The sequence below is a fragment of the Hipposideros armiger genome, unplaced genomic scaffold (assembly GCF_001890085.2).
Source record: "Hipposideros armiger isolate ML-2016 unplaced genomic scaffold, ASM189008v1 scaffold_63, whole genome shotgun sequence".
In the NCBI taxonomy this organism is placed as follows: Eukaryota; Metazoa; Chordata; class Mammalia; order Chiroptera; family Hipposideridae; genus Hipposideros; species Hipposideros armiger.
Genome location: NW_017731413.1, coordinates 4,510,407 through 4,538,133, shown reverse-complemented (window position 1 = coordinate 4,538,133; position 27,727 = coordinate 4,510,407). Strand labels below are relative to the sequence as shown.

At 35.3% G+C, this 27,727-nt stretch overlaps 2 protein-coding genes across 4 annotated transcripts in view; one reads left to right on the top strand and one right to left on the bottom strand.

The window, feature by feature from the left end:
- The window catches only part of LOC109382325 (uncharacterized), a 43,969-nt gene extending 43,658 nt beyond the window's left edge, over positions 1–311 (bottom strand). For both annotated transcript variants that reach the window (XM_019641703.1, XM_019641705.1), the window contains exon 1: positions 274–311. The gene's annotated coding sequence lies outside the window, so the exon portion shown is untranslated. The remainder of the gene's footprint in view (positions 1–273) is intronic.
- Positions 306–27,565, top strand: METAP2 (methionyl aminopeptidase 2). Of its 2 annotated transcripts, none has more exons than XM_019641701.1 (11): positions 306–583; positions 2,348–2,455; positions 6,820–6,885; positions 11,475–11,577; positions 19,062–19,223; positions 20,057–20,238; positions 21,083–21,177; positions 21,440–21,536; positions 24,568–24,671; positions 25,189–25,304; positions 25,996–27,565. In XM_019641701.1, exons 1-11 carry the CDS (start codon positions 433–435, stop codon positions 26,246–26,248), a joined length of 1,437 nt encoding a protein of 478 aa, XP_019497246.1. In that variant the 5' UTR covers positions 306–432; the 3' UTR covers positions 26,249–27,565. The 2 variants fall into 2 exon arrangements, with proteins under 2 accessions (XP_019497246.1, XP_019497247.1); XM_019641702.1 differs by having other exon boundaries at positions 344–583; positions 2,351–2,455; positions 25,996–26,682.
- Positions 27,566–27,727: the final 162 nt, after the last annotated feature.

Sequence of the window (27,727 nt, the reverse complement as noted above, 5' to 3'; positions counted from 1 at the left end):
CAAGTGAGTACATTTTTTAGCCCTTTTCCTCGCTTTCGGTACGCTTTATAACACCGCGACTATAAAACTTTTCTGTTCCAACAAGGGCCGCCCCTCTCTCGCGGACTGCGCCTGTCCGCACGGTGTTCAACTTAACCCGAGGAGGGCCGATGAGCCGGGGGAACGCCCGAGGCGCGCGCAGAGGGAGGTGGCGAGTCCGGCCCCAGGCAACCGCAGCCATGCCCGTCCAGACCCAGATTCAGTACCGCGGCGGCCGCGAGGTCAGCCACTCACCCAACCGCGCGCAAACCGCCCGCTAGCGAGTCCTCCGCCGTCCCAGCATTCCCTGCGCCCCACCATCGAGAGCAGCTTCCGGCGTTGCTGGTGTAGGTGGGTGAAGAAGCCGCGGGCCCTCGCCGCTCTGTCTCACTCCCTCGCGCTCTCTCGGGCAACATGGCGGGCGTGGAGGAGGCAGCGTCCTCCGGGAGCCACCTGAATGGCGACCTGGATCCGGACGACAGGGAAGACGGAGCTGCCTCTACGGCCGAGGAGGCAGCCAAGAAAAAAAGACGAAAGAAGAAGAAGAGCAAAGGGGCTGCCACAGGTAAAGGGAGTTTTATGTTTTTCCCAACCACCGCCAGGGATGGCCGAACGGCTCGGCTGAGGCCCGGCGGGGGTGACAGGGACTGGGGACTTGGAGCCCTGGACTGGGCTGATTCCCAGGACTTGAGCGTATGTCAAGGCCGTGCTATAGGTTTCCAGTACTAGGGAGCGGCGGCTTTTCGTTCTGTGTGAGAGCTGGTGGGGGCGAGGTGGGAGGGAAAACGCGCTCAGCTTCTTGTGAGGGAGCTTTGGGGTCACTAGGCCCGAGCCCCTATATTGCCAGAATTCATCTCCCACACAGACCGTGCAAGCTGTGCCCAGAGCCCAGCCCTACCACCTTCTTCTCGGTTTGGCCTCCTCAGAAATCTGGTTCTGACCCATACAGCCGCCTCTTTGCTGGAACATCCTGGGACTTATTTCTTCAGGGTGGGGTTGAAGTGAGCAAGTCCTGGTTCCATCCCAATTCACAGAGGGATTTTTGTTGTGGGCTGCACTTTTGGCGTGTGTATATGTGTGTATGCCCACGCGTTCATGTCACTGAGTTGTAGTTGCAGAATGTGTGGTGGCGGTGTGCATTGTCACCTGCCTAATCCCACAGCATCATGAAGCTTTAGAGCTTTTAGGCCTACATTCTGATTCCATTTGCAGGCAGTCCAGATAGGATATTCTGTGGAACTTCTCTAAACCAACTGGTAAGGCAAGGAAAACAGCTGAAAGTATATACTTGTGTTATATTATGAGTTAGGAATGTACATATTTTATTTTGAGAAGTCAATGTTTTCATTGCACCAGGTTCTTCATTTTAGGAAAAATTATTTGTACTTGTTTTTAATTAAAGTCAGCCACAGAAAGAAAGAGAGAGAAATGGAGAGGCCAGAAGGGATGAACGTGGAGTCGAGAGAGGTTGGAATTGTGAAATTTTCTGAAATTTTGATTAGATGGGAGTTGAAGTGGGAGAGTTGCAGGTGTTGGGAGAGTTGCAGGTGTTGGGATACTTGCAGAACAAAATTAGTCCCAGGACATGGGCTACTGGCTCTTCCTGGCTTTCCGATGAAGTCCAAACTCTTCACTTTGTCCTTTAAGGTGTTCAGCAGACTGACCCTAATATACTTTTAACAGTTTTATGTGTCAGCCATTATGAATCCTCTCTAGTAAGTAGCCAGAATGTCACTTCAATATGTGGTACCTGGTAAGGCTATCTCTTTCTACATGCAGATATTGCTCCTCTAACTAGATTGTAATCACTTCCAGAGCAAGGGCCTGGTCTTTTGCTTAGCTGTTCAAGAATTTTGGTTTTTTAGTAATGGAATATCTTTTTCTATTTTTATTTTACCCAGCCCAGCTTGACAACATCTTGCTTCATGAATCCTTGAAGCGCCCAGTGTCCCACAGAAATCCTCTTAACTAAGGTCTTCATCATTTATTGCCTATGTTAAGTACCTGTTTGGTTAATAAAGTATTGTAGTCTAATTGTTAAATACTTTAGAAAGTTAAACTACTTAAGGATAGGGACCAACTCACACTTTTGTTTATCCTTTAGCTGCTTACACAGAAAGTGTAATATTTTGTTGAATGGACAATACAACTTAGATGTGGAAGATTTTCTCTGTCATTAAATAACTTCTGTTATGTTCACAATAATATTTCTGTTTTTGTTTCCTAAATATTTATCAGGAAAGGACTTGTGTTCTCCAGTATCTTTAGAACATATTCTAGTGGGAAAGTATCTTTATTAGATTTGATTTATGTTACTGTATTCGATCAGCAGGGCAACAGGAACCTGATAAAGAATCAGGAGCCTCAGTTGATGAGGTAGCAAAACAATTGGAAAGACAAGCATTGGAAGAGAAAGAAAGAGATGATGACGATGAAGGTAAATAATTTGATGTGTGTGGTTAAGAAAAGCAAGAAAATATGACATTCTTTAAACAAAATTTTATTTGTCCATGCAGTCTATTATTCTCTGATGTTTTTCTTAATTGACAGTAAAGCCTCAATGTCACAGATAAAAAGGAAAGGGTGTTTATTAGCAACTCTTTAAAAAGTTGGATATGTTGAATGTCTGCTTAACTTTTAAAAATGTACTTGGTAAAAGGCCAAATAGTAGATGAGATTATAAAACTGAAGGACTGTTTATTTAACTAGCATTTATTGAACAACTAATATGTATTAGGCTATCCTAGGATACTTTCACATGATTCTCATTTTACTCTCCCAAACCAAAGTAGGTGCTCTTCTCAGGAAATGATAGTTAACATGATTTTCCCAATGTGACACAGGTAGTATGTGTAGAATAGAACCAGAGTTTCAAACCTAGCACCTGATATCAAGTCTATTCCTTTTACTGTCTGTACTAAACCTACCTTTATTCTCAAAGGAGCATATTGGCATGCTTCTAAACTCTTTTGTAAATTCTCAGATCTTAGCTCTTTGTGGTATTTTGGTGCTATTAGATTTCTTTAAAGATGGCGATTCTTGGAATTCTAGGAATTGATGCTATCAGTAAGACAGTGATGGAGTGATCATTATGATTCTGTAGCCTCTTTTGGCAGAGGGGGAGTTGGGGTTTTCCTATTCTCAGTTATCGACTGCTGTGACCTACTGCTCTACCTCAAGCACTGCCATCTTGGGCTTAATGCCTTCCAACCTTTAGCAATAAATACCTATTGTACTGTAATTATTGTGTTAGGATAATGCAGAGTTGTTGTTTTTCCTTTAGAAAAACATCTTTTTTGCCTTCATGTAGTTTATAGTTAAAATTTGGTGGGAAAGGTACCAAAATTCAAGGGAATCATTAGCTTTTCCATTTCCTTAAGCAAAACTTTTGTCCATTGTACCGTTGGTTATACTTAAGATTATGAACATATTTTGAGCTCTTTAATAAGAAATGGGTTTATAAATTCAAGGTAATTAATATAGGTTGCTGTAGACCCACTATGTGTAGAATATCACAGTGCTAATCTTGAGTATGCCTTGGTCCATTGCATCTCTGCAAAGTTGTATGAATCTGTTGACATTGAAGGGGAAGCTTGCTTGTCAGATTGGAAATCTTTAATGTATTAAAGAAGACTTCAAGAATATTAGTAGTTTTCTCCAGTTTGGGCTAATTGTTTTCCTAATTTATTTTGATAGTATCAGCCAGTACTACTAACCTGGTATGAGAGGTCTCTGAGGGGGTGGAAAGCTGGTATTTCAGAATCTTTCTTCTAAAGGAAAATTGATAGTGTGAGGGAGAGAAAACATAGAGGTGAAAAGATAAGCTACAGTAACGTTTATTGAAATTTGGAGGTGGAGTTGTGGGCTAAATGCTGAAGGAGAGCTCATTGGAATAAATAGGACTTGAATAAAACCAAACAGAAAAGACCATTTGGGGGTAGAAGGATGCTGAGAAAGTATTCAAAGTAGTAATGTGCAAACTGGCCATATGAGATTTACTAAGGGAGCCTTTGAGCATTTTTAAAAGAAAAATGTTCTGAAAAAATAATTTAGTCTTCATATATCTGCAGGATTATTAGAAAAGAGGAAACAAACAGGAAAGGCAGGGAGATCATTTTGGAGACCACTTAACAATAGCATAGGTGTGCAGTAATGGCAGTTTAAATTGGTGGGCATAAATGAGAATGGAAAGGAAGGGTTCGATGGAACAGTGGTTGGGGAAGCAGAATTCAAAGGACTTGGAGATTTGCAATCTGGGAAGAAGGAAAAAAGGAGAGGCATTAGACTCCAGGGGTTGAACTTGGGTGACAGTATGTTGGTGCTATTGACTCACATGGTGAAGTAGGGAGGGGAGAGCTGGTTAAGAGATTGGGGTGGGGATTGCAGGCAAAGAAAAAGGTATTGAGTTTGATTTTAGATGTGCTTGATTTGATACTGGGGGTGTTGGTGTGCAAAGTTTACTGTTAGTGATGTGCTAGAGGTAATTCATTCAATACAATTTTAAGTCAGGTTTATTAAGGTATAATTTGCCGAGGATAATATTCATTCATTTAAAAAAAATAGACAACATTTTAGAGCAGTTTTAGATTCACAGCAAAGTTGAACAGAAGGTACAGAGATTTGTCATATACCCCCTACCACCAACATTCACAGCTTTTCCCATATCAACATTCCTCATGAGTGGTACATTTGTTACAATTGATGAGCCTACACAAATACCTCATTATCATGTAAAGTCCATATATTAGGGTTTACTCTTGATGTTGTACATTCTATATATTCACCCTTTTTAAGTGTATGGTGATTTTTCACAAATGTATGCAATAGTGTAATCACTACCACAACCAAGATATAGACCACTTCCATTTAACATTTCCACCTCCACCAAAAAGTTTCCTTGTGCTTCTTTGTAATCAAGTTCTCTTGCTCTTCACCCTGTCTCATGGAGCATCTTGAAGCATTTTAGGTTGAGTCGTATGCTAGACATTGAATGTTCTTCCAGAGCAAAGACTATCTTGTTTACTGTTCTGTTCCTATTGCCTGTCACTTAAGAACTCAGCAAACATTTATTCGATGAATAAAGGTTATTATAATTGTAGTTTAGAATATGTGAACTAAATTATATGACACACGAGGAAAATGAAAGTTGTGTTTTCCAAAAATTTTTCATATTATTTTTGTTAGGCTTTTGAACCTAGAAACCAATAATGACTAATTCAGCAATATTTGTGTTTCCACTATGTTCTTGTTATTTTATAGGATTGATCATAAGAAATTGCAATTTTGAAAGTCAAATACTGGCAATTTCCTATCACTCAACCCATTTAAAGTCATAGATCATGTTACCTCTCTCTTTGCTAAACTGCTGTTTCCTGTTTCTCATTTAGGTAAAAATAAATAGAAACAAAACAAAATAAAAGAACATTCATTTATTGAATAGACTGAATATTTATTATATGCTTGACACTGTGCTTAATTTAAGAAATGGTGTTTAATCCTTGAGGAGCTTACAGATGAGTTAGGGGTCAGTGTAAAGCTATGGTTACAATTTTGTGTGATAGTTGTAATAGAAGAATATGGTAGGTAGAATGGTGAGAGAATTTCTATTATGGCTCCTACCTATTAGTCTGAAAATTAAAATGGAGCTCTTTGAGCAGAAAATGTAAGCAGTCATTTCACATTATTTTATGAGTATGGATTTCACTATCTGAATTTATTGATACTAGCCATGAGTTACTGCCATTAAGTGAAACATTTAAAAGAAGACTCTGTGATGAGCATACTATTAAACTGTCAACTTCTAATTGAGACAGCATCCTATTCATCCCTGTTTCATAGCAGTGTGATATATAGGTAGATTAGTGTACTTGAGAAATGATTGTTGAAATTTATTAAGTATCATTTTTAGAAATTCAGACACTTAAGTCTAGGTTTGATACCTTTATTTAAAATGCTTTACGTCACTACTTAATCTTGGTCATAATAATATTCTTTAGTCTCAAAGTTCAAGGGTATGGGCATAGAAGATTGTTATAAAACCCGATGGGCAGATCATGGCTATTTTGGTACTCTTCTGCCAGCTATTTTTGAAATAGTTCATAACCCTTATTTTTGGGCATCAGAGAATCTGAGAACTTTGAACCTAGGAAAAGTAATATGCCCTCTTATTTTTGCATACAATTTAACTCCAATGGAGAACCCTTTCTCTAGTAATAGCTATTCAGGAAAAGATATTTTAAAATATGAGATCCCAAATACCCCTCACTGGGTTAAGAATCAGGTGATATATTCTTAGTCCAAATCGGCCATTTACTAGTAAGGTTGGGATTATCTTGGGCATGGTCCTTTAAACACTCGTTACCTTACAGGGTTGCTGTGAGGATCACATGAGGTCAGGAAATACAAGTGTTCAGCTGCAAAGCATGACTGTAACTACTGTTATTTGAAGTCACATAGTCATTATTGGTATTAAACTAACACTAGTTATTTTTCCTAGCTTTTGAAAAACGATGTGATTTAATAAATTTTTTATTCTTAAAAATATTCAACATTTATTAGAGTAAGTCAAAGTGAAGTTTACTAGTGTTTTTGATTTTACAAGTCAATTCTGTTACTTAAAGCTAGCAATATACAAAATTCTAAAAATATTAGGTGAACTTTGTCATGCTTTTAAGATGCTGTGTGTGTGTGTGTCTGTACGTGTACGTGTGTGTACACATACCCACTTGTCCATTTGTGCTTGCTTTGTCTCTCTGTCTATGAAGTTTAAATGAATATGTACTTGAAATTGCCTTTTCTTAGATGGAGATGGAGATGGAGATGGAGCAACTGGAAAGAAGAAGAAAAAGAAGAAGAAGAAGAGAGGACGTTAGTATCCTAAGTTAATCTTACTTGACAAATTAGAAGTGGTTATTGACCAGTAGGTTTGAAGTTGCTTAAGATCCTGGTATATGTCGGGGAACTAAATTTAGGCTTAATAGAGAGAGAATTTAGTGAAACCAAATTTGTAACTGTTTTGCAAGTACTTTGGTTTAACAATCTTGATGGCATTTATTTTTAGCTGTTATTCAGCTAAGGGATGTTGGTAATAAGCTGGTTACATTTTACTGCAAGTTAGGTAGGAGTTCCTAAAAAACTTTATAATTTAAAATTTGAGTAGTTCAAATAATAATTCTGTTGGGAATGACTCAAGTGCCACTATGTGGTTAGGATAAACAAAGTTTGCAGTTCACCTGCCAGCTTTGAAATTATGAGATTCTTGATGAATATTTAATGAGTCCCATTATTTAAAATTTGTCCATATGGTGAAATTTTATTAATAATGTTTATATTGCACTATTTCAGGTTCACTTAAAATATGATCCTACTTGTGTTTTGTTTTTATAAATGGCATAACCAAACATCTTCAGGGACCTGAAACTATTAGGGAGACTGTATAGTATTGGGGAATAAAGGTTGGGTTGAGAATCACAAATTCTAATCTTGGATGCCTCTTGCACTATTATGAGGGGTGGGTCACTGAGTTCTGGTTATACCTTCCTTTAAAATCTTTCAGGCCAAAATTTTATGAATCAAGATATTGGGGCTCAGCTTCCATTTTTATCTCCGTGTTCAGAGAAATACTTAAATTATTATTATTTTTTAAAAGATTTTATTGGGGAATTGGGGGAGGGGAACAGTGTTGGAGAATTGGGGCAGGGGAACAGCCAAGTTGTTGTCCTTTAATCTTAGTTGTGGAGGGTGCAGCAAGCTCAGCTCCAAGTCTAGTCGTGTCACTCAGCTCAAGGTGCTATGTTCAATTAGTTGTGGGTGGGTATAGCCACCATCCCATGCAGGAGTTGAACCAGCAGCCTTGTTGTTAAGAGCACACACTCTCCCTTGAGCCACCCGAGTGGCAGCTCAACTCAAAGTGCCGAGTTCAGTCTTAGTTGAGGTTGGGCATAGCCCATCATCTGGAACAGGCAACCTTGTTAGGAGCACATGCTCTCACCAGCTGAACCATCCTGCCACCTGTTGGCAGCTCGGGGGTAGCTCACTGGCCCATGTGGGAATCGAACCGGCAACCCTGTTGCTCAGAGCTCACACTCTTGAGCAGGTTCTTAACCAACTGAGCCACTCGACCGGCCCTTAAATTATTTTTTAAGAAAGATATTGGCTCTGCCAGCCATTCCCCTGATATGTCTCCGGGTAGAGATGTGATAGCCTTCTTTCTATTCAGGTATCTGTGCATGTTAAATTTTTCTACTCATAGGATGTTAGTTTTCCCACTAGGATAGGCTGTATTTAATGAGCATAGGTTACTTGCGTTCCAGGAATCTCGTAGGGATTATGATGTCATATTTCTTCCATTCAAAAATTGTTAAAAGTGTGCCTGTGAGACATGGTATTACCCAAGAATGGCTATCTATTTCTCCAAATGCTCTAAAATTGCTCCCTAATGAAGGTAGATAAGCAGGGAGGACTGTTAAGGAGTTGCTTTATATTTGCTCTTGGTAGAATTCTTCCACTAACAGGTGTTTTAGTATGATGCCATCAGCCTTTATTATGCCTCCTCTGAGGATGTTGTTCAACTTACTGTTCATTATATTTCTTCATGAGCACTCTCTCAAGAGATGCTCTTTTGTCTGGTGTTGGTATCAAGAATAATTGTGCTTTTCCTGAGTAGTTTTTGTGTTTTATCTCAGAAACATCATGAACTATGCAAATAACCTGGGTTTTGTTTTGTTTTTGTTTTGTTTGGCTATTGGAGCTTAGAGCAAATCTGTGGTTTTGTATTAGCCTTATTTCAGGTTCTGTTTTGTTTTTTCCATGTTTCAATTTTTGCTCTCCAATTTACTTTGAATGTCTCTCTCTTATTTGTGTACTTCAGATATCCTGTAAGCTATCATAAATCACTTTTAGAATCAGCCAGATAATGTACGTGGGCAGTTCACTGTCCTCATTTTCCTCATCTATAAAGTGAGAGAATTATAAATGATAGTTAATGATAACAGCAGTGCAGATTATTATTATAATTATTCATAGTTTTAGATAATTGGATATAGTACATTATAATTTTCAAAGGTTATCCAAAATTTTATCTGGTTCTTCAATTTGTAGATGAGGAAACTGAGATTTGGCTCATTTAGCCATTCGTCCAAGTCACAGCTAATAAGTGGTAAAGGCTAGTTTTCAACTCTTGATATTTTGATAATAGATTCTTTATTCTTTCTCTAATGATCCTTTTGAGCCCTTTAAGTATTTTGTCTTAATAATTTGTGGACAATATAAAAGGTATCTTTATCAGATTTGTAGGTGAGATAATGCTGAGAGTGATGAGATAATACTTTGGTTGACAAAAGTTAATATTTCAAAAGATCAGAAAAACTGAGACAATTGGCTAATATTAACATGCTGAATAATAGACATATATAAAGTTAATACAGGCTGATAGGGTTCTAAGGATTGGAGTGCTAATTCTTTGTGAACCCAAAAACAAGGAGTCTTAACTTTTCAACAGCAATAGGATTTTTAGAATCAGCAGTATAAGTGCTGTACTAATTATACCTTATTTGGATTTAAAAGTCAATTGTAGAATCAACTTAAAAAGAACATTGACAAATTCAAGATTGCAAACATGGGTGAAAGTGTTAAGAACCATATCCCTTAAAGTGGTTTCTAATCATAGAAAGGATGGAATCAGTAGAAATGAAAAGTAAAATTTTTTAAGCTGTTGGGTTGTCGGAAAAGTCATGACGCATTTTTGCAACGAAAAACATAGAAAAAATAAACGTCATGACTTTTCCGACAACCCAACATAAAGAATCAAGCAAGAATTAACATGAATCTAACAGGGAAACAAACAGATTAGTGTAGGAAGAGCTTTTAACAGTTACAACTCTCCCAAAATGAATGAATTTAGTTTGGAAGATAGTGACTTCCTCCATTGTCAGGAGCTCAGTGCCAAATGTCAAGAGTGTCAAACAGGATTCTTAGATTTGAGTGTGAAGCTAAATTAGATGACCTCTAAGAGTTTTTATTTTTTTAATTGGGGAACAGCCGTGGTCATTGGTTACACATTGTTTTCGTGCTACAATGGCATAGTTGACTCTTTTAAGGAGGGCGCAGCTGACAGTGGCTCGTGTGGGGATTGAACTGGCAACCTTGATGTTATCAGCATGGCGTGCTAACCAAGTGAACTAACAGATCACCCTTAAGAGTTTTTTTTTATTTTGAATTCTAATGTTCTCTCTTTAGGAGGAACCTAAAACTGTTTTCCAAGTTTACTTGCCCATAGAACACTTTTAAACATTATATTAAGAAAGAAAACCAGTTGGTACTTATGATAGTGAGCATTTGGATTAAAGGAGGGAACCAAAAAATGGCTTCATAGATAAATGATTTGGCTCAAGGGATCATATTTTTATTTATGTGCAACCTTTTTTTCCTCATTGCAGAACGAAAAGCAAAATAAGTGTTAAAATTTAAGGCAAAACTTGATAACATAAGACCAGTAATAATCAAAGGGAAACCACATACTTCAGGTCTGTAGTTGGTAAATGCAGCAGGTATACATTGAAAATCATATTACTGCTTAAATTTACTCACGCAACTTACTGACATTCCTTGGATACAGCATTCATTACTAAAAGGCAGTTCTTTATATAATAAGAACTATACAACTAATTCTTACATATTTGAAAAAAAATGTAGAAGACAAATCTCTAGGTACCTTTAAAAGCATCTTGAAACACTGGTGTCTTAGATTATAGCTTGGGGGCCTCGCTGAGTGGCTCAGTTGGTCAAGAACTCGCTCAAGAGTGTGAGCTCTGAGCAACAGCGGTTCTATTCCTGGCCCGAGCTGAGTTGCTGCTGTTGGCAGGATGGCTCAGCTGAAAAAAAGAAAAAAAAAAGAATATAGCTTGGGAAATAATGTCTTTAAAATGTACTTGTAGGTATTGTAACTTTTTTTTGAGTGTCTGGAAATTTGTATATGGCTACCTAAAGTCTTTTAGCATTGGGTATGTATACTGCTAACATTTATACCTAATATACCCTTGAAATAAGTTTTTTACTTGTTAATACATAATAGCTTTATATTTTTACTTTATTATTATAGGATTTTTCTTATTTTCTTGTTGCTTCTTTGATTTTTATTTGTGAAAGTCAACCTCTATATTTTATTCCCTTTCCAGTATAGTAAATGAAGACAAAAACATTAGACGTGTGCTTTCTGCCAAGGCATATGCTGTTTAAATACGTAATGGAGTTCTGAGGAATTGAATATTTTTATCCCCAAGCAATAGTAAATCAGAGAGGAGGGGACCAGCATGGTGTTTTTAACTGTAAGACGACAGCAGGAAGGTTCCTTAAGATCAGGATATATGACAACCATTAGGAACTGAGAAAAACTGTAATGATAACTGCTTAATTTTATTTTTAACTACAGAAGTTAATGCTTTATTTGTATCTCACAGCAAAAGTTCAAACAGACCCTCCCTCAGTTCCAATATGTGACCTGTATCCTAACGGTGTCTTTCCCAAAGGACAAGAGTGCGAGTACCCACCCATGCAAGATGGGTAAGGATCATAAAATAACTTCCAGTTTGACGTTTTAAAGTTGTGGCTTAGCAATAAAACAGACTTGATTTTTCTCAGAACTTGCTCCCCTACCTTAATAAAAGCTTGTGAATTTGGTGCAGAGAAAATACAGTAGAAGCCCTCTTATCCAAAATGATTGGGACCAGTAGTAGTTTGATTAGTCAAAAAAAAAGTTTGTTAAAAAGGGGGATCACAAAAAAATAAAAATCTTTATTGTTAAAAGTTAACTTAAAACAAACATTTGTTTTTTCATCATTCTTGATATTTGAGTGTGGATTTGCATTGGACTTCTTTTTCCCCCATAAGCTTGTATCCATAATGCATTGTCTTGGAGTCTATTCCATTTTGAGTTTCTGTGAAAAGCAAAAACTAAGTAATCTGAGTGCTGGTGCCTGTCTCTTTACATGTTTTTTCCTGAAACCATTTACAGTTCTTATCTTGATTTGACAGAAGTATTTTTTGATTTGCCTTTCTTGAGATTTTTCTGAGTAGTCAATTTAGTTTTCATAGAAATCATTATTTTATGTAATATATAATTAAATTATATAACTATAGTAGTAAGTACAGATGACTCATTCAGGCTTGGGAACAAATCACCTGATTTCTTAGAAGTGTTCTAAACGGATATATTTCATCTGGTCAGCAGACACTCATAGTGGCTCTGTGCAGACTGGTTTAGAGCATGGAGGCTGGGACTAAACTATCTGCTTTTGAATTCCAACTCGAACACTTACTAGCTTTGTGACTTTGGCAAGTAATTTATCATGTCTGGTTTTATTTCCTCATCCATAAAAAGAGCACTTCATAAGGTTGTTGTGAGGAATAATAATATATGTACAGTACTTGGAAGAGTAGCAGTCACATAGTAAGCATTAAGTGTTAATAGGAACCTGTTATCCACTAATAATTCAGAATACAGTGGGCATTGGTCGGTATGTTTTACAGAGGGGATCAAGAGCATTAATTGAGTGGTTGCAATAGTTGGTTAAGAAAGCTTCTACTGTAGCATTGTTTCATTCACCTGTAAAGGCATTGTTTTTCTTTAAACTTTGAAAAGAATATGATATTGTTATATTTTTTACCCCCTTCCTCATTCCCAGTACTCACAGGGGTTAAGACTGTAAAGTTGTGGAATTTTATTGGGTGGGCGTCTTTTCTTTAAATTGAATTCATCAGTCAGTATCCCTATCTTAAAGCATCTGGTTTTAAAGTGTCACAGACATGTAATTTTACATTAATTACATAAATTTTCATAGTACATATGATGTGATCACATTTATTTTTAAATATAATTTTTTTTTTTTGCTTGTTCCTTCTTCCTTCCCTTCCTTCCAGACCCATGTAAACACCTAGCAGGTAGCCTTCCATATTTTTCTATGCTCATATATATGTAAACTGTGTCTGTTTATGTAAGAAGAGTGATTTGGTCATTGTTTGTTTTACAAAAATGAAATCATAGGCACACTTCCCTCCACCTTGCTTTTTTCATTTAGTACTACCTCTTGGAAGTCCCTCCAAGTCCGTCAGAATACTCTATAATTCTTTTGAATGGCTTCATAATATTCCATGATGTGAATATACCATTCTTGATTCCACCATTTTCTAATAGATAAGCATTCACTTTGTCTCCAATATTTTTTGCCATTATAAACCATTCTGCAATAAATTTGTCTCTCTTAAGTATATATATTATATATATGTATATGTATATATATGTATACATTTGAGTGTGTGCGTGTGTATATATCTCCTTATGTGCTGGCATTTTTATTATGTGACAGTTTTCCAGGAGTATGATTGCCGAATCAAAGAATATTTTAGTACTTTATGATTCCAGACTGCTAGTGATTTTGAGCATGAGCATCTTTTGATTGTTGGCTTTGTTCTTTTGCTCTTCCAGAAGTTTTACTTATATACAGTATGTGTATATATTTTGTACTTCTGGGTTCCTAGCAGTCTCTTAGATTTTCTCAAACTCTTTATTTTGTGTTTTATTACATTTTTAATTGGTCTGGAATTTTTCATGTAAGGTTGGGAGCGCTAATTTTGTTTTCTTTTAAATGGATAGCCAGTTTTGCTGGAGTTGTTTATTAAATAATTCATCCTACTGAACTGAATGACCACCTTGCCATATACTATATTCTCATATAATGGTACTACATATTTTCCATCCATGATTGGGAATCTGCATGCAGACGGTTGAGTTAAGTTATATATGGATTTTCGACTATGCAGGGTGTCGGCGCTCCTAACTCCCATGTGTTCAAGGGTTAACTGTATATTCTCATATAGTGGGACCAGTTTCTGTATTATTTATTCTGTTTCTCTGATTTATTTGTCTATTCCTGTGCTAATACAATTTTGATTTGATACCAGAAACTATAGTTTGATAATTTGATAAGGCAATTTTTCTCCTCTGCCACACACAACCAAACACATTTCTTTTTTATACTCTTTCTTAGCTATTTTCAGTTATATAGTCTTAACACACATACCCACAGAGAAATGTGCTTGTTAGAATTTTGATCGAATTGCATTATATTTATGTATTTGTTTAAAAAAAAATTCATAGTTGTGTCACATTGACTTATCCAGTATCATGGTATATTTTCCCACTATAATCTAATTTTTTTTCCAGGTAGGTCCTGTCCCTTTCTTGTTAAATTTATTCTTAAGTGTTTCATGATATTGTTATTGATGTGAACAAGATATTTTTTTATTTCTGTTTCCAATTCTATATGCTTATTGCTAAAGTGTAGGAAAGCCATTGATTTCCTGTATTTGTTAACAGATTGTTAATATTTTTAATGCTGAGAATATGGTGGAATGGTCGAACATTCAAAATAATGTTTTATAAAAGAAAAAATATTGAGATTTCGTAAATCTTAAAAACTACCTTTTCCTTTTTGCTATCATTTTCTATTGCAAATTAAACATTGTATAGGTACAATAACTTCTGTTTTTGAAACAATAGAGGAAGATATTAATTATATGTTATAATATCTCTTGGGATAATACTTTCCTTGAAAGTTGAAAGCAATACTGTGTGCTGTCCTAGAGAAATACAAAAGAAATTAAGATATTGTTGTTTGCTTTTGAATAAATCTCAATATTTTTTGACATTCATACAACCAGTTTTGACTATTTGCAAATAGATCAAAATAGATATTCTTATAGATTTGGTAAAATATTAAATATCTTGCCCTTATTGTTTTTCTTAATAAACTTATTGAAAATTGTATGCATTATCACAAAGAACTCTCACCTGTGTAACTACCACCTAGGTTGAGTTCATTATTTTAACTTTTTATTTTGAAATAATTCCATTCTTAATACAGATAATTCCATACTCTGAGAATTGTGCAAAGAACTGCATACTTTTAACTCAAATTCTCTTTAATATTTTGCCACTTTTATTGTTCTCTCAATGGAATATGACAATTATATGTATTACGTATAATATGCAAATAACATTCTGTTTTCTACTTGGAAGATAGAAAGATACAAGTCAAATGTTATATTGGTGACTCTGTATACATACTATTTTTTCTGAACTATTTGAGAGTAGGTTATGCATTTTTGGATGGAATACTAGATAAGTAGATATTGTGTCCTTTATAGGGTTGTCACATCTGGTTGCACACAATGTCAATTTTTATCACTTGGATAAGGTATTATCCAGTTTTTCTAGTGTATCAATACAGTTTTTTCCTCTTGTACTTACTAATTTATGGGAGATTATTTTGTGACTATGTAAATACCTCCTTATGAACATTCTCCTCGCATGCAGCATCCATTGATAATCTTTGTCTGAATCAGTTTTTACTATGATGGTTGTTACCATTTAAAAAAAAAATTACATACTGTGTGCATTTCCTGTGTTATTAAAAATTTTTGAAACCAATTTTTAATGGCTATAATGCTATTCTATTTCTGTATCTAGCATAATTTTATTAGCTATTTCCCTATTTTTGAACATTTATACTGTTTTCAGTTTTTCATCATTAGAAACAAAATCTGATGAACATCATTGTGTATTAATTGGATGTTATTTTTCTCTTATTCTGGACCTCTAGAAGTAGAATGAAGAATTATTTTTAAATTCTTAATACCTATTTCTAAATTTTGGGGAGAAAATGTTAATTTTACACAGAATACATCATATTCACTATAGAACAGTTAGCAAATACATACAAATAAGCAAAAAGAAAAAAATTAAAGTCTCCTTAATTCTGCTAATGAATTAAAGCCACTGTTAACATTCTTGTATTTCTTCCTCTGAAGTCTCTCTCTATATTTCTCATAAATATCGATACCTGGGAATGTTTTTTATGATAGAACTATACTGCAAAGAGCACCTTTTAAAATTTGTTTGCCTGTTAGTAAAGAAACTACCTGTACTTAGAATGACTGAATAATTTTGCACATCTGTGTGCATACCATAATTTATTTGTCTAGTCCTCTCTTATTGGGCATACGGTTTATTTCTAATTGTTTACTATTATAAACAATATTGAGATAAGTATCTTTATGTTGTTTTCAACTTTTGTAGTGAATTCCAAACAGAAAGGTTTAAAGATAGTGAACTCACTGCCTGGATTAAACAGTTCTTAACAGTTTACCATGTGTGCTTTATCTCTGTATATGTATGTGGTTTTTTTCTTAACTGTTTTTTGTTTGTTTGTTTTTCCTTTTTTTTTTTTCGTTTGGCTGGGCCATTTAAAATAAGTGTCATTTATTTTGAGTCCTCATTTCTAAAAACTTCAAGCATCTCCTAAGAATTCAACATTCTCCAAATTATCACATCTAAGTAAATTGACAGTAATTTCCCAGTGTCATATAAATAACTAGTTCATATTTAGAATTTTTTTCCTGTTGTCCCTGGAACATTTTTTTTTAGCTAGTTTCCCCCCTCTAAACCAGGATCCAGTCAAGGTTCATAACTTACATATGGTTAGAATCCCCACCTTCTTTTCCATTGCACTGACTTTGAAGACACCGGGTAATTTAAAAAATGTCATATTCTGGAATTTCTCCAATTGTTTCCTTGTGGTGTCATTAAACTTTTTTCTCTATTTCTGTATTTTCTGTAAACTGGAATTAGTTGTAAAGGCTTAGATTAGATTTAGATTAAATATTTTTGACAAGGATATATCATAAGTGATATGTAATTCATATTATATTACAGTCTGTATATTACAGTTTGGTTAATGTGACAGCCAGCTCCAATTTTTAAAGGTAGTTTTTTCTTTTTGCAGTTCCCATGTAATCTGTGGGATACTTTGGTACCATTGGAATATCCTTGTCTTCAACAACCATTCACTTAACTATTTTAATATCTATCAATGATGTTTTTTTCAATTATTTTATTGGGAACTGCACTAGGGTGAATTTCTAATTTTACCATTCCTTCTGCATTTATTAGCTGGTATTCTATAGAAGAATTTTCTTACCTGGGGAGCAACTATAGTTTTTTCTTACAGGCAGAGTTAAAATGTGCTTTTTCTCTTTAAGTTTCAGTTTTCAGAGGAAGGAATATCTACAAGCATTCTTAATAATTTCTGGGCTAAAGACATATATTTTAAAATAGTATTTGTAAATGGCATATAGTGTTTTTTTGGCATATAGTGCTTTAAAAATACAAATATAATTATCTTTTAAGTTATCCATGCAATAAATTTAGAAATGTTTAAGGACTGTTTGAAATTAATAATCATATACCTTTTTATCTGTTGGTTTTAGTTACATTTTTCTGCTCTTAATATATCCACTGGTAATAATGATTAAATATTTAAAAGACTCAGAAATATCAAAGTCGTGTGAAGAATTTACATATTCTCTAAACACTTCCTTATAAAAATTCTCTTCCAAGCGGTTTTTTTGATAGTTTAGTTTTACAGACATTTTTAAATGCTTCACCATAGGCAAACATTTGTAAACTGCCTCTGTCAGTTGGATGAATTAATTGCCCTTCAGAATAATTGTGAGTTCAGAATGTTTTTTCATTTTATTAAATTCTATATTTTTGTTAAATAGACTGAATGTTAAATGCTCAAACTTAAGGGAGAGATGCCTTCATAATCTTGTCTTTCATTTAGGCCTGGGATTGTAGACCCTGGAAGTAGGTTTCTTGAATATTGCTAATGACTTTTAGTTTGAGCTCAGGACTTAGCAAAAGAATGTCTTTAATCCAATTTTTTTTTTTTTAAGATTTTATAGGAGAATTGGGGGAGGAAAACAGTGTTGGGGAATCGGGAAAGGGGAACAGACAAGTTGCTGTCCTTTTGTTCTTCAGTCTAGTTGTGAAGGACGCCTTGTCACTGGCCCATGTTGGTATTATATTGCACTCTTCCCGGGTGAGGCATATTGGTCGCTAGCCACTGGACGGCCGCTCATGGAGACTCTAGGCAGCTCATGCCGGCTGCCGGCTGCCAGCCGCTCACGGTAGCTTACAGCAGCCCACTGCAGCCTATGCCGTGTCCAGCCACTCACGGCAGCCCAGCTCCAGGTCAAGCTGTTGTTCACCATCTTAGCTGTAGAGGGCTCAGCGCCACTGGCTCTCATGTGGGATCCCAACCGGGGTCCTACTGTTCAGAGCTGGCGTCCCAAGCCAACTCTTAACCAATGTGCCACTTGGCTGGCCCTTTAATCCAATTTTTGATTGATGGTTCTTTACCAACAATGCAGAACATTTCATAATCTTTTGAAGAACCCATTGTTTCTAAGAATCGGCCATGTAACCTTCAGAAGTGTAAGATACTCATGTGATATCTGTTGGTTTCAGTATTGGAGATCTTTATTGTATTATGTTTTAATTCTAAAATATAGTCAAAAACATTGAAATTTAATTATACTTGAAGTGGATTTGAAGAATCTGAGGGTTGGATTGAGAAGTAATGGGAATTGACAATGGCCAGTTCCACTTGCACAGCCCTATATGCATGGTATCCACCAGTTAGTTCCCTATGGACAGTCTTTCCTCTTACCACTCTAGAGTAAATATTTGCTGATATTTTTACATTTAACAAAATCTTTGGCTTCTGCGGTAGGGTTGCTTCAACCTTTACTACCAGATGTGGCTGTAGCATGTGTGCCAGAATTATGACCCATGTAAGGGTGACTTATTTCTTCCACCTACTGATTTCTAGGACTCTGTTCTGACTTTACTGATTCCCTCCTTTCATGTTGTTTTCTGTGGCAGGCTGTTATTCCCTCTGACTGAATGGAATTTCACTTGAGGATTTTTTCCCCTAAGGTTCTTAGAAAAGGCTTTTTTTTATATGGCTTGATTACAAGTGTGTGGCTACTTGTATTTCAGAAGTTTTCCTGACATTTAATGAAAGAAACTAAATATATAATAGTTTTATCTAAAATATATTACTTAGCGTAGTTTTATCTCTCAGCTTTTATGGTTATTATGCTGTTTCTTAAATGACTAATACTATACTATGCGTACTATAAAGGCGAACAGCTGCTTGGAGAACTACAAGCGAAGAAAAGAAAGCATTAGATCAAGCTAGTGAAGAGATTTGGAATGATTTTCGAGAAGCTGCAGAAGCACATCGACAAGTTAGAAAATACGTTATGAGCTGGATCAAGCCTGGGATGACAATGATAGAAATCTGGTAAAAAGAATATGTTTTTTTTAAGAACATGATAAAAAAAAATTCTCTTTTTAAAAGCTGACTTTTCAGATGTAATGTTTGGCTTTCATTTCTACTTTGCTCAAACTTTAAATGAAGGTTCTAGAAATATCTTCTACATTCTTGTAATGTTGATGTAACAAGGAAACCATAAGAGGACATTTGTACTTCAGCCACCCTATTTTGTACTTGTACACTCATGTGCAAATGTACACATTATTGATTCTTATTTTCTGTCTGGAAATCTATTACTTTGCTGTCTAGCAATTCATTTTAAATTAAAATTCTTGGACACAAAACATTTATAATGCAATGAAGAAACCAATGAAAGTAATTATTTCTCCAGTTTTTCACTTGAGAAATAATTAGCTGTAAAAGGCAACCTAATTCTCTGATTCAGACAATTTTCAAAATATGTAACATTGAGCAAATAAATGTAATAAGCATTTAAATTTGTCTAAGTTAAGAATGTTACTTCCTAGGAAACTAATTTAAAAATGGATTGTGTCATTTCGTTTCTCCAGATTTCTAGTGGAATTAAATTCTTTTATCTTTTAGAGATGAGCTCCTATTTTCATAGCTTCAGAGAATAGTTATTTAGTCACATTTAGAAAGTATTCAGATCACTCCCAGAAAGTATTGGGTTGTTGGAAAAGTCATGACACATTTTTGCAACGAAAAAACAGAGAAAAAAATACGTCATGACTTTTCGGACAACCCAATAATTTAAGTTTTAGTTAACTTTCTGAACTTAAGAAGAGCTGTATGTTATATATATGAAATGTAAAAGTAAACATTTCCTTTTTATTTTTTAGTGAAAAGTTGGAAGACTGTTCACGAAAGTTAATAAAAGAGAATGGATTAAATGCAGGCCTCGCATTTCCTACTGGGTGTTCTCTCAATAACTGTGCTGCCCATTATACTCCTAATGCTGGTGATACAACAGTATTACAATATGATGATATCTGTAAGATAGACTTTGGAACACATATAAGTGGTGAGTTCTTGGAAATATTCACCCCACCCTCTCCCTAAAAGACACTAGTCTTGTCTCTGTTGGATGGGGCTATAGATAACTGAACTCCCAAATTTTCTTCTTGATGCCTCACTTTTCACTAGAGTGAGGCAGATTTTGAGATTTACTTTTAAGTGTCCTACTAAATGGAGTATAATGAAAACTGTCACGTAATTGAGATTTACTTTTTTGTATCAAGGCATGAAAAATAGAATCTTGCCATTTCTTCAGGTCATTGTTTCAGACATCATTTATTTATATAATAGCAAGTATTTACCTAGAACCTTTATGTTTACCAACCTTTTATGTACTTGTTAGCTTTTCTAAATCCCTCCCCCAACCCTATTAAGGTAGGTACTTTTAAAATCTCACTTAACAGGTGCGAAAGCAAAGCTTAGATTAAATACTTACCTGAGCTTTCACTAAATTAGAGAAGCTGGACTGATGGTTAGCCTCTTGTATACCTACACATTTTCTCTGGCTGCATTGTTTTTTCTTAGTTCCTTAGGATTTCTTCACTTTGATTTGTTTCTGTTTATATTTTTGCACAACTTTTGCCTGAGTGAGTACTGAATTGGTGCTGTCTTGAAGTAATATATACTAAACCTGGAATTAATCTTTTCATTCCAAAACCTTTATATAACTTATTTATACTTTTCCCCCCTTTAATTATGAATGTCATGTGGGTACTTAGAGTGCTGCTTTCATTTGAGCTCATCATTTTATTTTCCTGTTAACTAGCAAGGACAATCAATAGAGTAGATGCTATAAAGTAGATAAATTGACTAGCTGATAAGTAAGCTTAAAGAAGAATTTTCTTTTTCAGGTAGGATTATTGACTGTGCTTTTACTGTCACTTTTAATCCCAAATATGATACATTATTAAAAGCTGTAAAAGATGCCACTAACACTGGAATAAAGGTATGTGAACTGTAAGCACCATTTCATTCAACATATTTTGAGCCCATTACAGCTTTTTTGGGTTATGAAAGACTGGTCCACTGCCTTGAGGGTTTTAAGTGGGTAATTATATAATTATATTAATGCACCAAAGGTTTTTTAGAGGAAGTTATAATGTGCCAAGCATTTTTTCTGATTGTCAATATTTTAAAATATCAAGAAGTTAAGTTGCTGTAAAATTCTGCGCTTTAAATAACAAAGTATATGTTAACTCTGTCTTAAGTGTGCTGGAATTGATGTCCGTCTATGTGATGTTGGTGAGGCCATCCAAGAAGTTATGGAATCCTATGAGGTTGAAATAGATGGGAAGACATATCAAGGTGTGTTTTGTTTTTTTTTAAATGTATTTTATTTGAAATGCATGTGACCTTTGCATAATTAATTTTTAAAAATAGCATTGAAGACTTCCTTGGGTCAACTGCTTCATCTTTATGTTTTGGGACTATAAAGAGGGGAAACGGGGAAATGACGTGCTCGTGGTAGGAATATGTGGTCATTAGCTGGAAACTGTCTCCAAACTCCCCTAGAAGCTGATGAGACATCTGGGGATTTATCCCAGGGTGGCCAAAATGCAGACTAGGTTTTCTGGACTAGTCAAACCAAGGCTCAAAGAGATGCCAGAGGCTCTTTCCATTGATGACTCCCACAATTTTTTTAAAATTCATAATTGAATAAAAAACTCCAGAGAGGTCATTTAATTCCTTTAATCTGTATTCCCTTTGCCTCCTAGTCTTTCCCAGCCAGTGACGTAGGTCCCGGAGTCACCTGTGCTCTCTGGTACTCTTCACCAGCCCAGTCTTCTAACTCCCAGCATCTATCTGACCGCTCTTGAGGCACCATTCTTCCTAATCTGTACTGGTTGCTCTCTGTAACCCCTGTTCAAATAACTTCCAGAATATTTCCCACATTTCCTTTAACCAAATCCCATCTCCCTATACAGTCCTTTGAGTGGCAGTTGTCATGCTTTCTTGCCCTTCAGTAAATTCACATCATTCAGCATTCTTTGCATTACCCTGTTGATACTTAAACTATTGTGTTTCCATCAACTGCAAAAGTGGTTCTTCCTCTGATGCCTGATAGTACCAGTCCTTGTTGCTCTCTCTTGCAGTTTTCTAATCCTATAAACATTTGTACAAATCAAAAAAGTCTTAAGGCCGGGCCGGCCGAGTGGCTCAGTTGGTTAAGAGCTCACTCAAGAGTGCCAGCTGAGCAACAGCGGTTCGATGCCCAGCCTGAGCTGAGCTACTGCTGAGCTGCCAACAGGTAGCAGGATGGCTCAGCTAAAATAAATAAATAAATAAATAAAAAGTCTTAAGGCTTCTTACCCTTGGATTGGGGTGGTATTACGGGATAATGAAGAAAACATGCTTTGGGGTCTGGCAGGTCTATCTTTGAGCTTAGATAAATCCTCTAACCTCTAAGAACCCAAGGCTCTTTGACTGAAATAGAATCAATGATATTATGATTTTTTTTTGTTTAGAAATGTAAATTTTGTGACAGTGCCTGACATTTATTAATATTCAACAAATATTTGTCATTTCCCATCCCAATTTTGGGATCGGTGTCACAATAATGCTTATTCAAGTCCCTCTCAAATCATCTTTCCGTTCTATTTTCTCCTAATTCTACAACTTTGGTTGGCACGTAGTCTGCCTTTCAAGATATATTAGGTGACAGTTAAGTCACCACATAATAATCTCAGCCTGCAATATTGTAATCCTTACTATCTCCCACTAAGTCAGCACAACAGTTGAGATTCTATTCTTGTGGCACCCCTTTTTTGATATCAGTTATTGTACTGATCAGGGTTCTTAGTTGAAGATGACAGAATTCACTTTTACTAGTTTAAGCAGAAAGGGTATACACAAATCATGACATTGGGAAGATGAAGAAATGGACGATAGGCTAAACTTTAAGAAGCAATTCCCAAAAACCACATAAAAGAACTGGGCCATCAAGGGAGGGATTTTATTTACCTTGAGCAGGAAGATATAGAATTGAAAAGCTACCTTTACAGCTGTTGGTCCCAGAATAATTAGCCTGTTGCTCTCAAATTTGTATAATATAAAAATGGATACCCCTTTGCCCTGCTTTTTCTGTGAAACTTGGTTATATGTTAGCTTTTTAAAAATTTATTTAAATGTATTTTTGTTTAAAAATCTTTTTTAAGAAACTTTTTTTTTTTTTTTTTACTTAAATGTGTTTTTTGTTTGGCCTGCGGGCTCAGTTTGCCAGGTCTTAGAGAAATAGTAACACTAAATTTTAAATAAATTTAGCTTATCATTTATATAAGAAGGAAGATTTTTTTGAAGAGCCAATTGAGAGTTTTATTTTTCTGTACCACCCCCCAAAATTGTACAATAAAATACTTGTCATTGTTTCATTGTTAAAGATTTGAAAAAACCTTACTACTTAATTCTGCCCTAGAAGAAAGATAGCTTGTATCAAGGATTCGAGCACTATAGTACTAGTTTTTCTAAAACCTTTTTTTTAAATTGTGGAATAAACACTGAAAATACAATATAAAGCTTCAATCACACAATTATAATAGCTATGTAACCTCACCCCTCAAGAAATAGAATATTGCCAGCATTCCAGAAGCCCCCAATTCTCTATAGCCCTTTCCATTTACCAGCAGTCTTCTATTAAACCACTATCTTGAGTACTAAAGCACATTTGCATTTGCTTTTCTTTATGCCTTTTACCATCCAATTATGTATCTCTAAACAGTAATACAGTTACGCTGAATTTTGAACTATATATATTCCACATATATAGAATTGCACAGTATGTGTATAATTGTGCCTTCTTTTGCTCATTTGCTCTTTAGGTTTTATTTCAGTTCAGTGTACCTTTTAGCTTTTTGTTTTTATTATTGAGTAGTGTTCCATTGTATGAATATACAATTTGTTTATTCTATCATTGATCTCAGGACCTTGGGATTGTTTAGATTTTCTTAACGTTTGAAGTGTTGATGTAATAAAATTAGGGTTTCAGAATCCTCATTTTTGCATTACCTTTTAGTTCATAACCATAAAAATACATAATACTCATGTTTGTAATCATTATGTACATGGCATTTTGACTTTTTATTAATTAACAGTACCTCCTTAGATGACCCCTGTTGTGTCCTTATTACATGGTTTATTCTTTTTCAATCATCTCCCCTTACTCCCTTCTAGTTTGTAATCAGTAACATTTTATATTATGCTGGTTTGCCAGTTTTGTATTTTAACTACCTTAATGTGAGGTTGTTTAGTAGCTATATCTTGTTTTTAAATAAATGCTTGAACTCTGTACCTAAAGGCCAGAGACCCCGAATAACTATTTTTTTCCTATATATTATGCCAGTGAAACCAATCCGTAATCTAAATGGACATTCAATTGGGCCATATAGAATACATGCTGGGAAAACAGTGCCCATTGTGAAAGGAGGGGAGGCAACAAGAATGGAGGTGTGTATGCCATTAATACTGTTCTTTGTGAAGCATTTTGATTTTTTTCCCCCCTAAACTAAAGCTAGTGAGGGTTGAGTACATACATAGTTATGTTGAGCAGAATGAACTTGCCATCTATACTCACCTTGACAGGAATTGGGCCATGTGAATACAAATTGTTTCTAGCCAGATCAGGACTCAATCAGCCATGGAAGTTGGGTATGTCAAGTTTATTCAGTCCTTAGTGAATATTTATTAGTATCTTGTAGGTGCTAGTCTCTTCAGTAGGCACTGAGGAAGTAGTAGTGAACAAAATAGAATTCCCTGCCCATGTTAAAGCCTCCATTCTAATAGGACACAGACCGACAACTGTTAAAAGGAGATAAAGCAGGGAAAGGTGGGGAAGGATTGCCGGGGGATACTTCATGTTGTTTCTCACATGAAGTAGGGAGTGCCTCAGTCTGAAGTTAAGGTAATGGAAATTTGGTTAGTTCTGAATTTTTTTGTCTATCCTTGATCCTAATGTATATTTTAGGAAGGAGAAGTGTATGCCATTGAAACCTTCGGTAGCACAGGAAAAGGCATTGTTCATGATGATATGGAATGTTCACATTACATGAAAAATTTTGATGTTGGACATGTGCCAATAAGGTGAGAAACTATTATTTTTATATGCCTAATGAGTTACTCTTCCCAGTTAACAGCATTTTAAAAAATGTGACAGATATCCACAGTGGTAAATACAGTTTTGTAGCCTAACAATAAATTCTGTGGATTTCTATAATACAACAAAGAAATTAACCTGTTAGTAATTTTAACTGAGATGAAAATGGTATAGGCAAGTATTTTCTTTAGGTCCAGTTTCTAATAATCATAATAATTTCAGAGATTATAATTTTTTTTGGCATTTCTAGATTTTTGTTCTTAATGTTTTCCCAGTGGTAAACTTTATAATTTTATCTACTTTTTAAAAACAAATCTTTTTGGGTAGGTGGTAGGATAGATTTACAGCTACTTTACAGGCATTTCAGCTTGATGCACAAAAAAGGAAATTCCCACCATAATACTGTTGATGAGTCTACTGGGAATTTCACACATGCATAGACACATAAACAAACATAAGATAGCCTTCGGCTGGCTTCCTATTCAGCGGCCATCTATAACTAGGTATGGGGTATTATACATCCTGGCTTTTGAATGTTGAAAGAGGCAACCAAAAGTTTTTTGAACTTTTAATTACTAAGTAAAGCCACATCTATAGTTTGGGTTTTCCTTAATGGGAGAAATGAGTTTTGGTAAGTTTTTAGCCAAGTATCATTAATGTTGGATTTTCTCCTCTTAGGCTTCCAAGAACAAAACACTTGTTAAATGTCATCAATGAAAACTTTGGCACTCTTGCCTTCTGCCGCAGATGGTTGGATCGCTTGGGAGAAAGTAAATACTTGATGGCTCTGAAGAATCTGTGTGACTTGGGCATTGTAGATCCATACCCACCATTATGTGACATTAAGGGATCATATACAGCACAGTTTGAACATACCATACTGTTGCGTCCAACATGTAAAGAAGTTGTCAGCAGAGGAGATGACTATTAAACTTAGTCCAAAGCCACCGCAACATCTTTTATTTTCTAAGCTTTGTTGGAATACATTATATCAGAAATAATTTGCAACATGTTGTCTGTTTAACAGTGGACCTATGTAATGCTTTTATCCCTGTTTAAAAAAGAAGGCATTTGATCAAAGGCAAGCCATCTAATGTAATTAACCAAGGAAAAAGCTTTCAGGACTTTCAAATGTTAACTGTTTTTCTCCTATTTAGAAAATGCTATAACGTTCAGATTAGTTAGGAATGACTTACACATTTTGTTTTGAACACCTTAAGAGATGCTTTTCAGGTATTTATATTGCCATATTCTTAATTGAATGCTTTGAATGACTACATCCAATTCTGCACCTATACCCTTGCTTTTTAACCTTCCTGGAATCCATTTTTTAAAAAATAAAGACATTTTCAGATCTGAGAGCTACATTTTAATGTCTGTGGTTATAATTTTACACAGGAAATAGCTAAATTTAATGTAGAGAAATATAGAACCTTTCATCTGGATTGTAGATCTCTACACTGAAACTTTTCTTCTGACAGTGGCTAAAACAAGCTCTATACATGCATAAAGTGGGAGAAGCTTCATAAATTAATATACAGCTTTAGGAATATTTTGCCTTTATTTTTAGGACCATATGAGTCCTTGTCTTTTTTTTTTTTTCCCTTGACGTTGGAAAGATCTAATTGAAACACAACTTAGTAGGAACATTATACCAACTTGAAACCTTAATTTAGTAAAATCTCAACATTTAGATCCTTTCCTTTGTCCAGTGGTATACATTTATCAGGAAATGTATTCAGCTTGTTCAATAAACCAAAAGGGCATTTAAAACCACAAAAACAAAGAAAAAACAGAAAACTTCTCATAATTGGGTCTTATTCTAGTTAGACAAGTTAAATTGAATTATTAGGCATTTTCATTAGTGAACCAAATTCTTGAACATCCTGCCCCTTGACTTGCTTGGATTTATAACATGGGTAGTATTTCAGGATGTGAGGTTACAGTGACTTATTATAGCAGCTAAATGCATATGTTGAATGTAAGATGCATACTTGTTGAACTGAGCCCCACTACCGATTCTTGAACTGCTTGAATTCTATGTAAATGATTTGTTGGGAATGTTCCAACATAATTTCAAACTTGTTATGTACCCAGGTAAAGCCTTAATTTGTATGCTTTAGCACAATAAGATTTATTGCCTCTGGGATGCTGTTTTGTATTTTGTTTTAATGTTTTTCTCCTAAGAAGAGAAACCTGACTTCTGTACTTACATCATTTATTATACATTAAAAAGTTGCTTTCTGCATTAGAGCTATAAAAATGAATGTTATCTTGTGGGATAAACAATCCATTTTAGCTATATGAGCCATGTTTATTATGGTGCTAATGTTCAATAGCTACTTTTGAATAAGTTTTCCATTTTCTGTGATGTGCGAGTGGCAGAGCTCACCAATTCATGCCTGGCTGC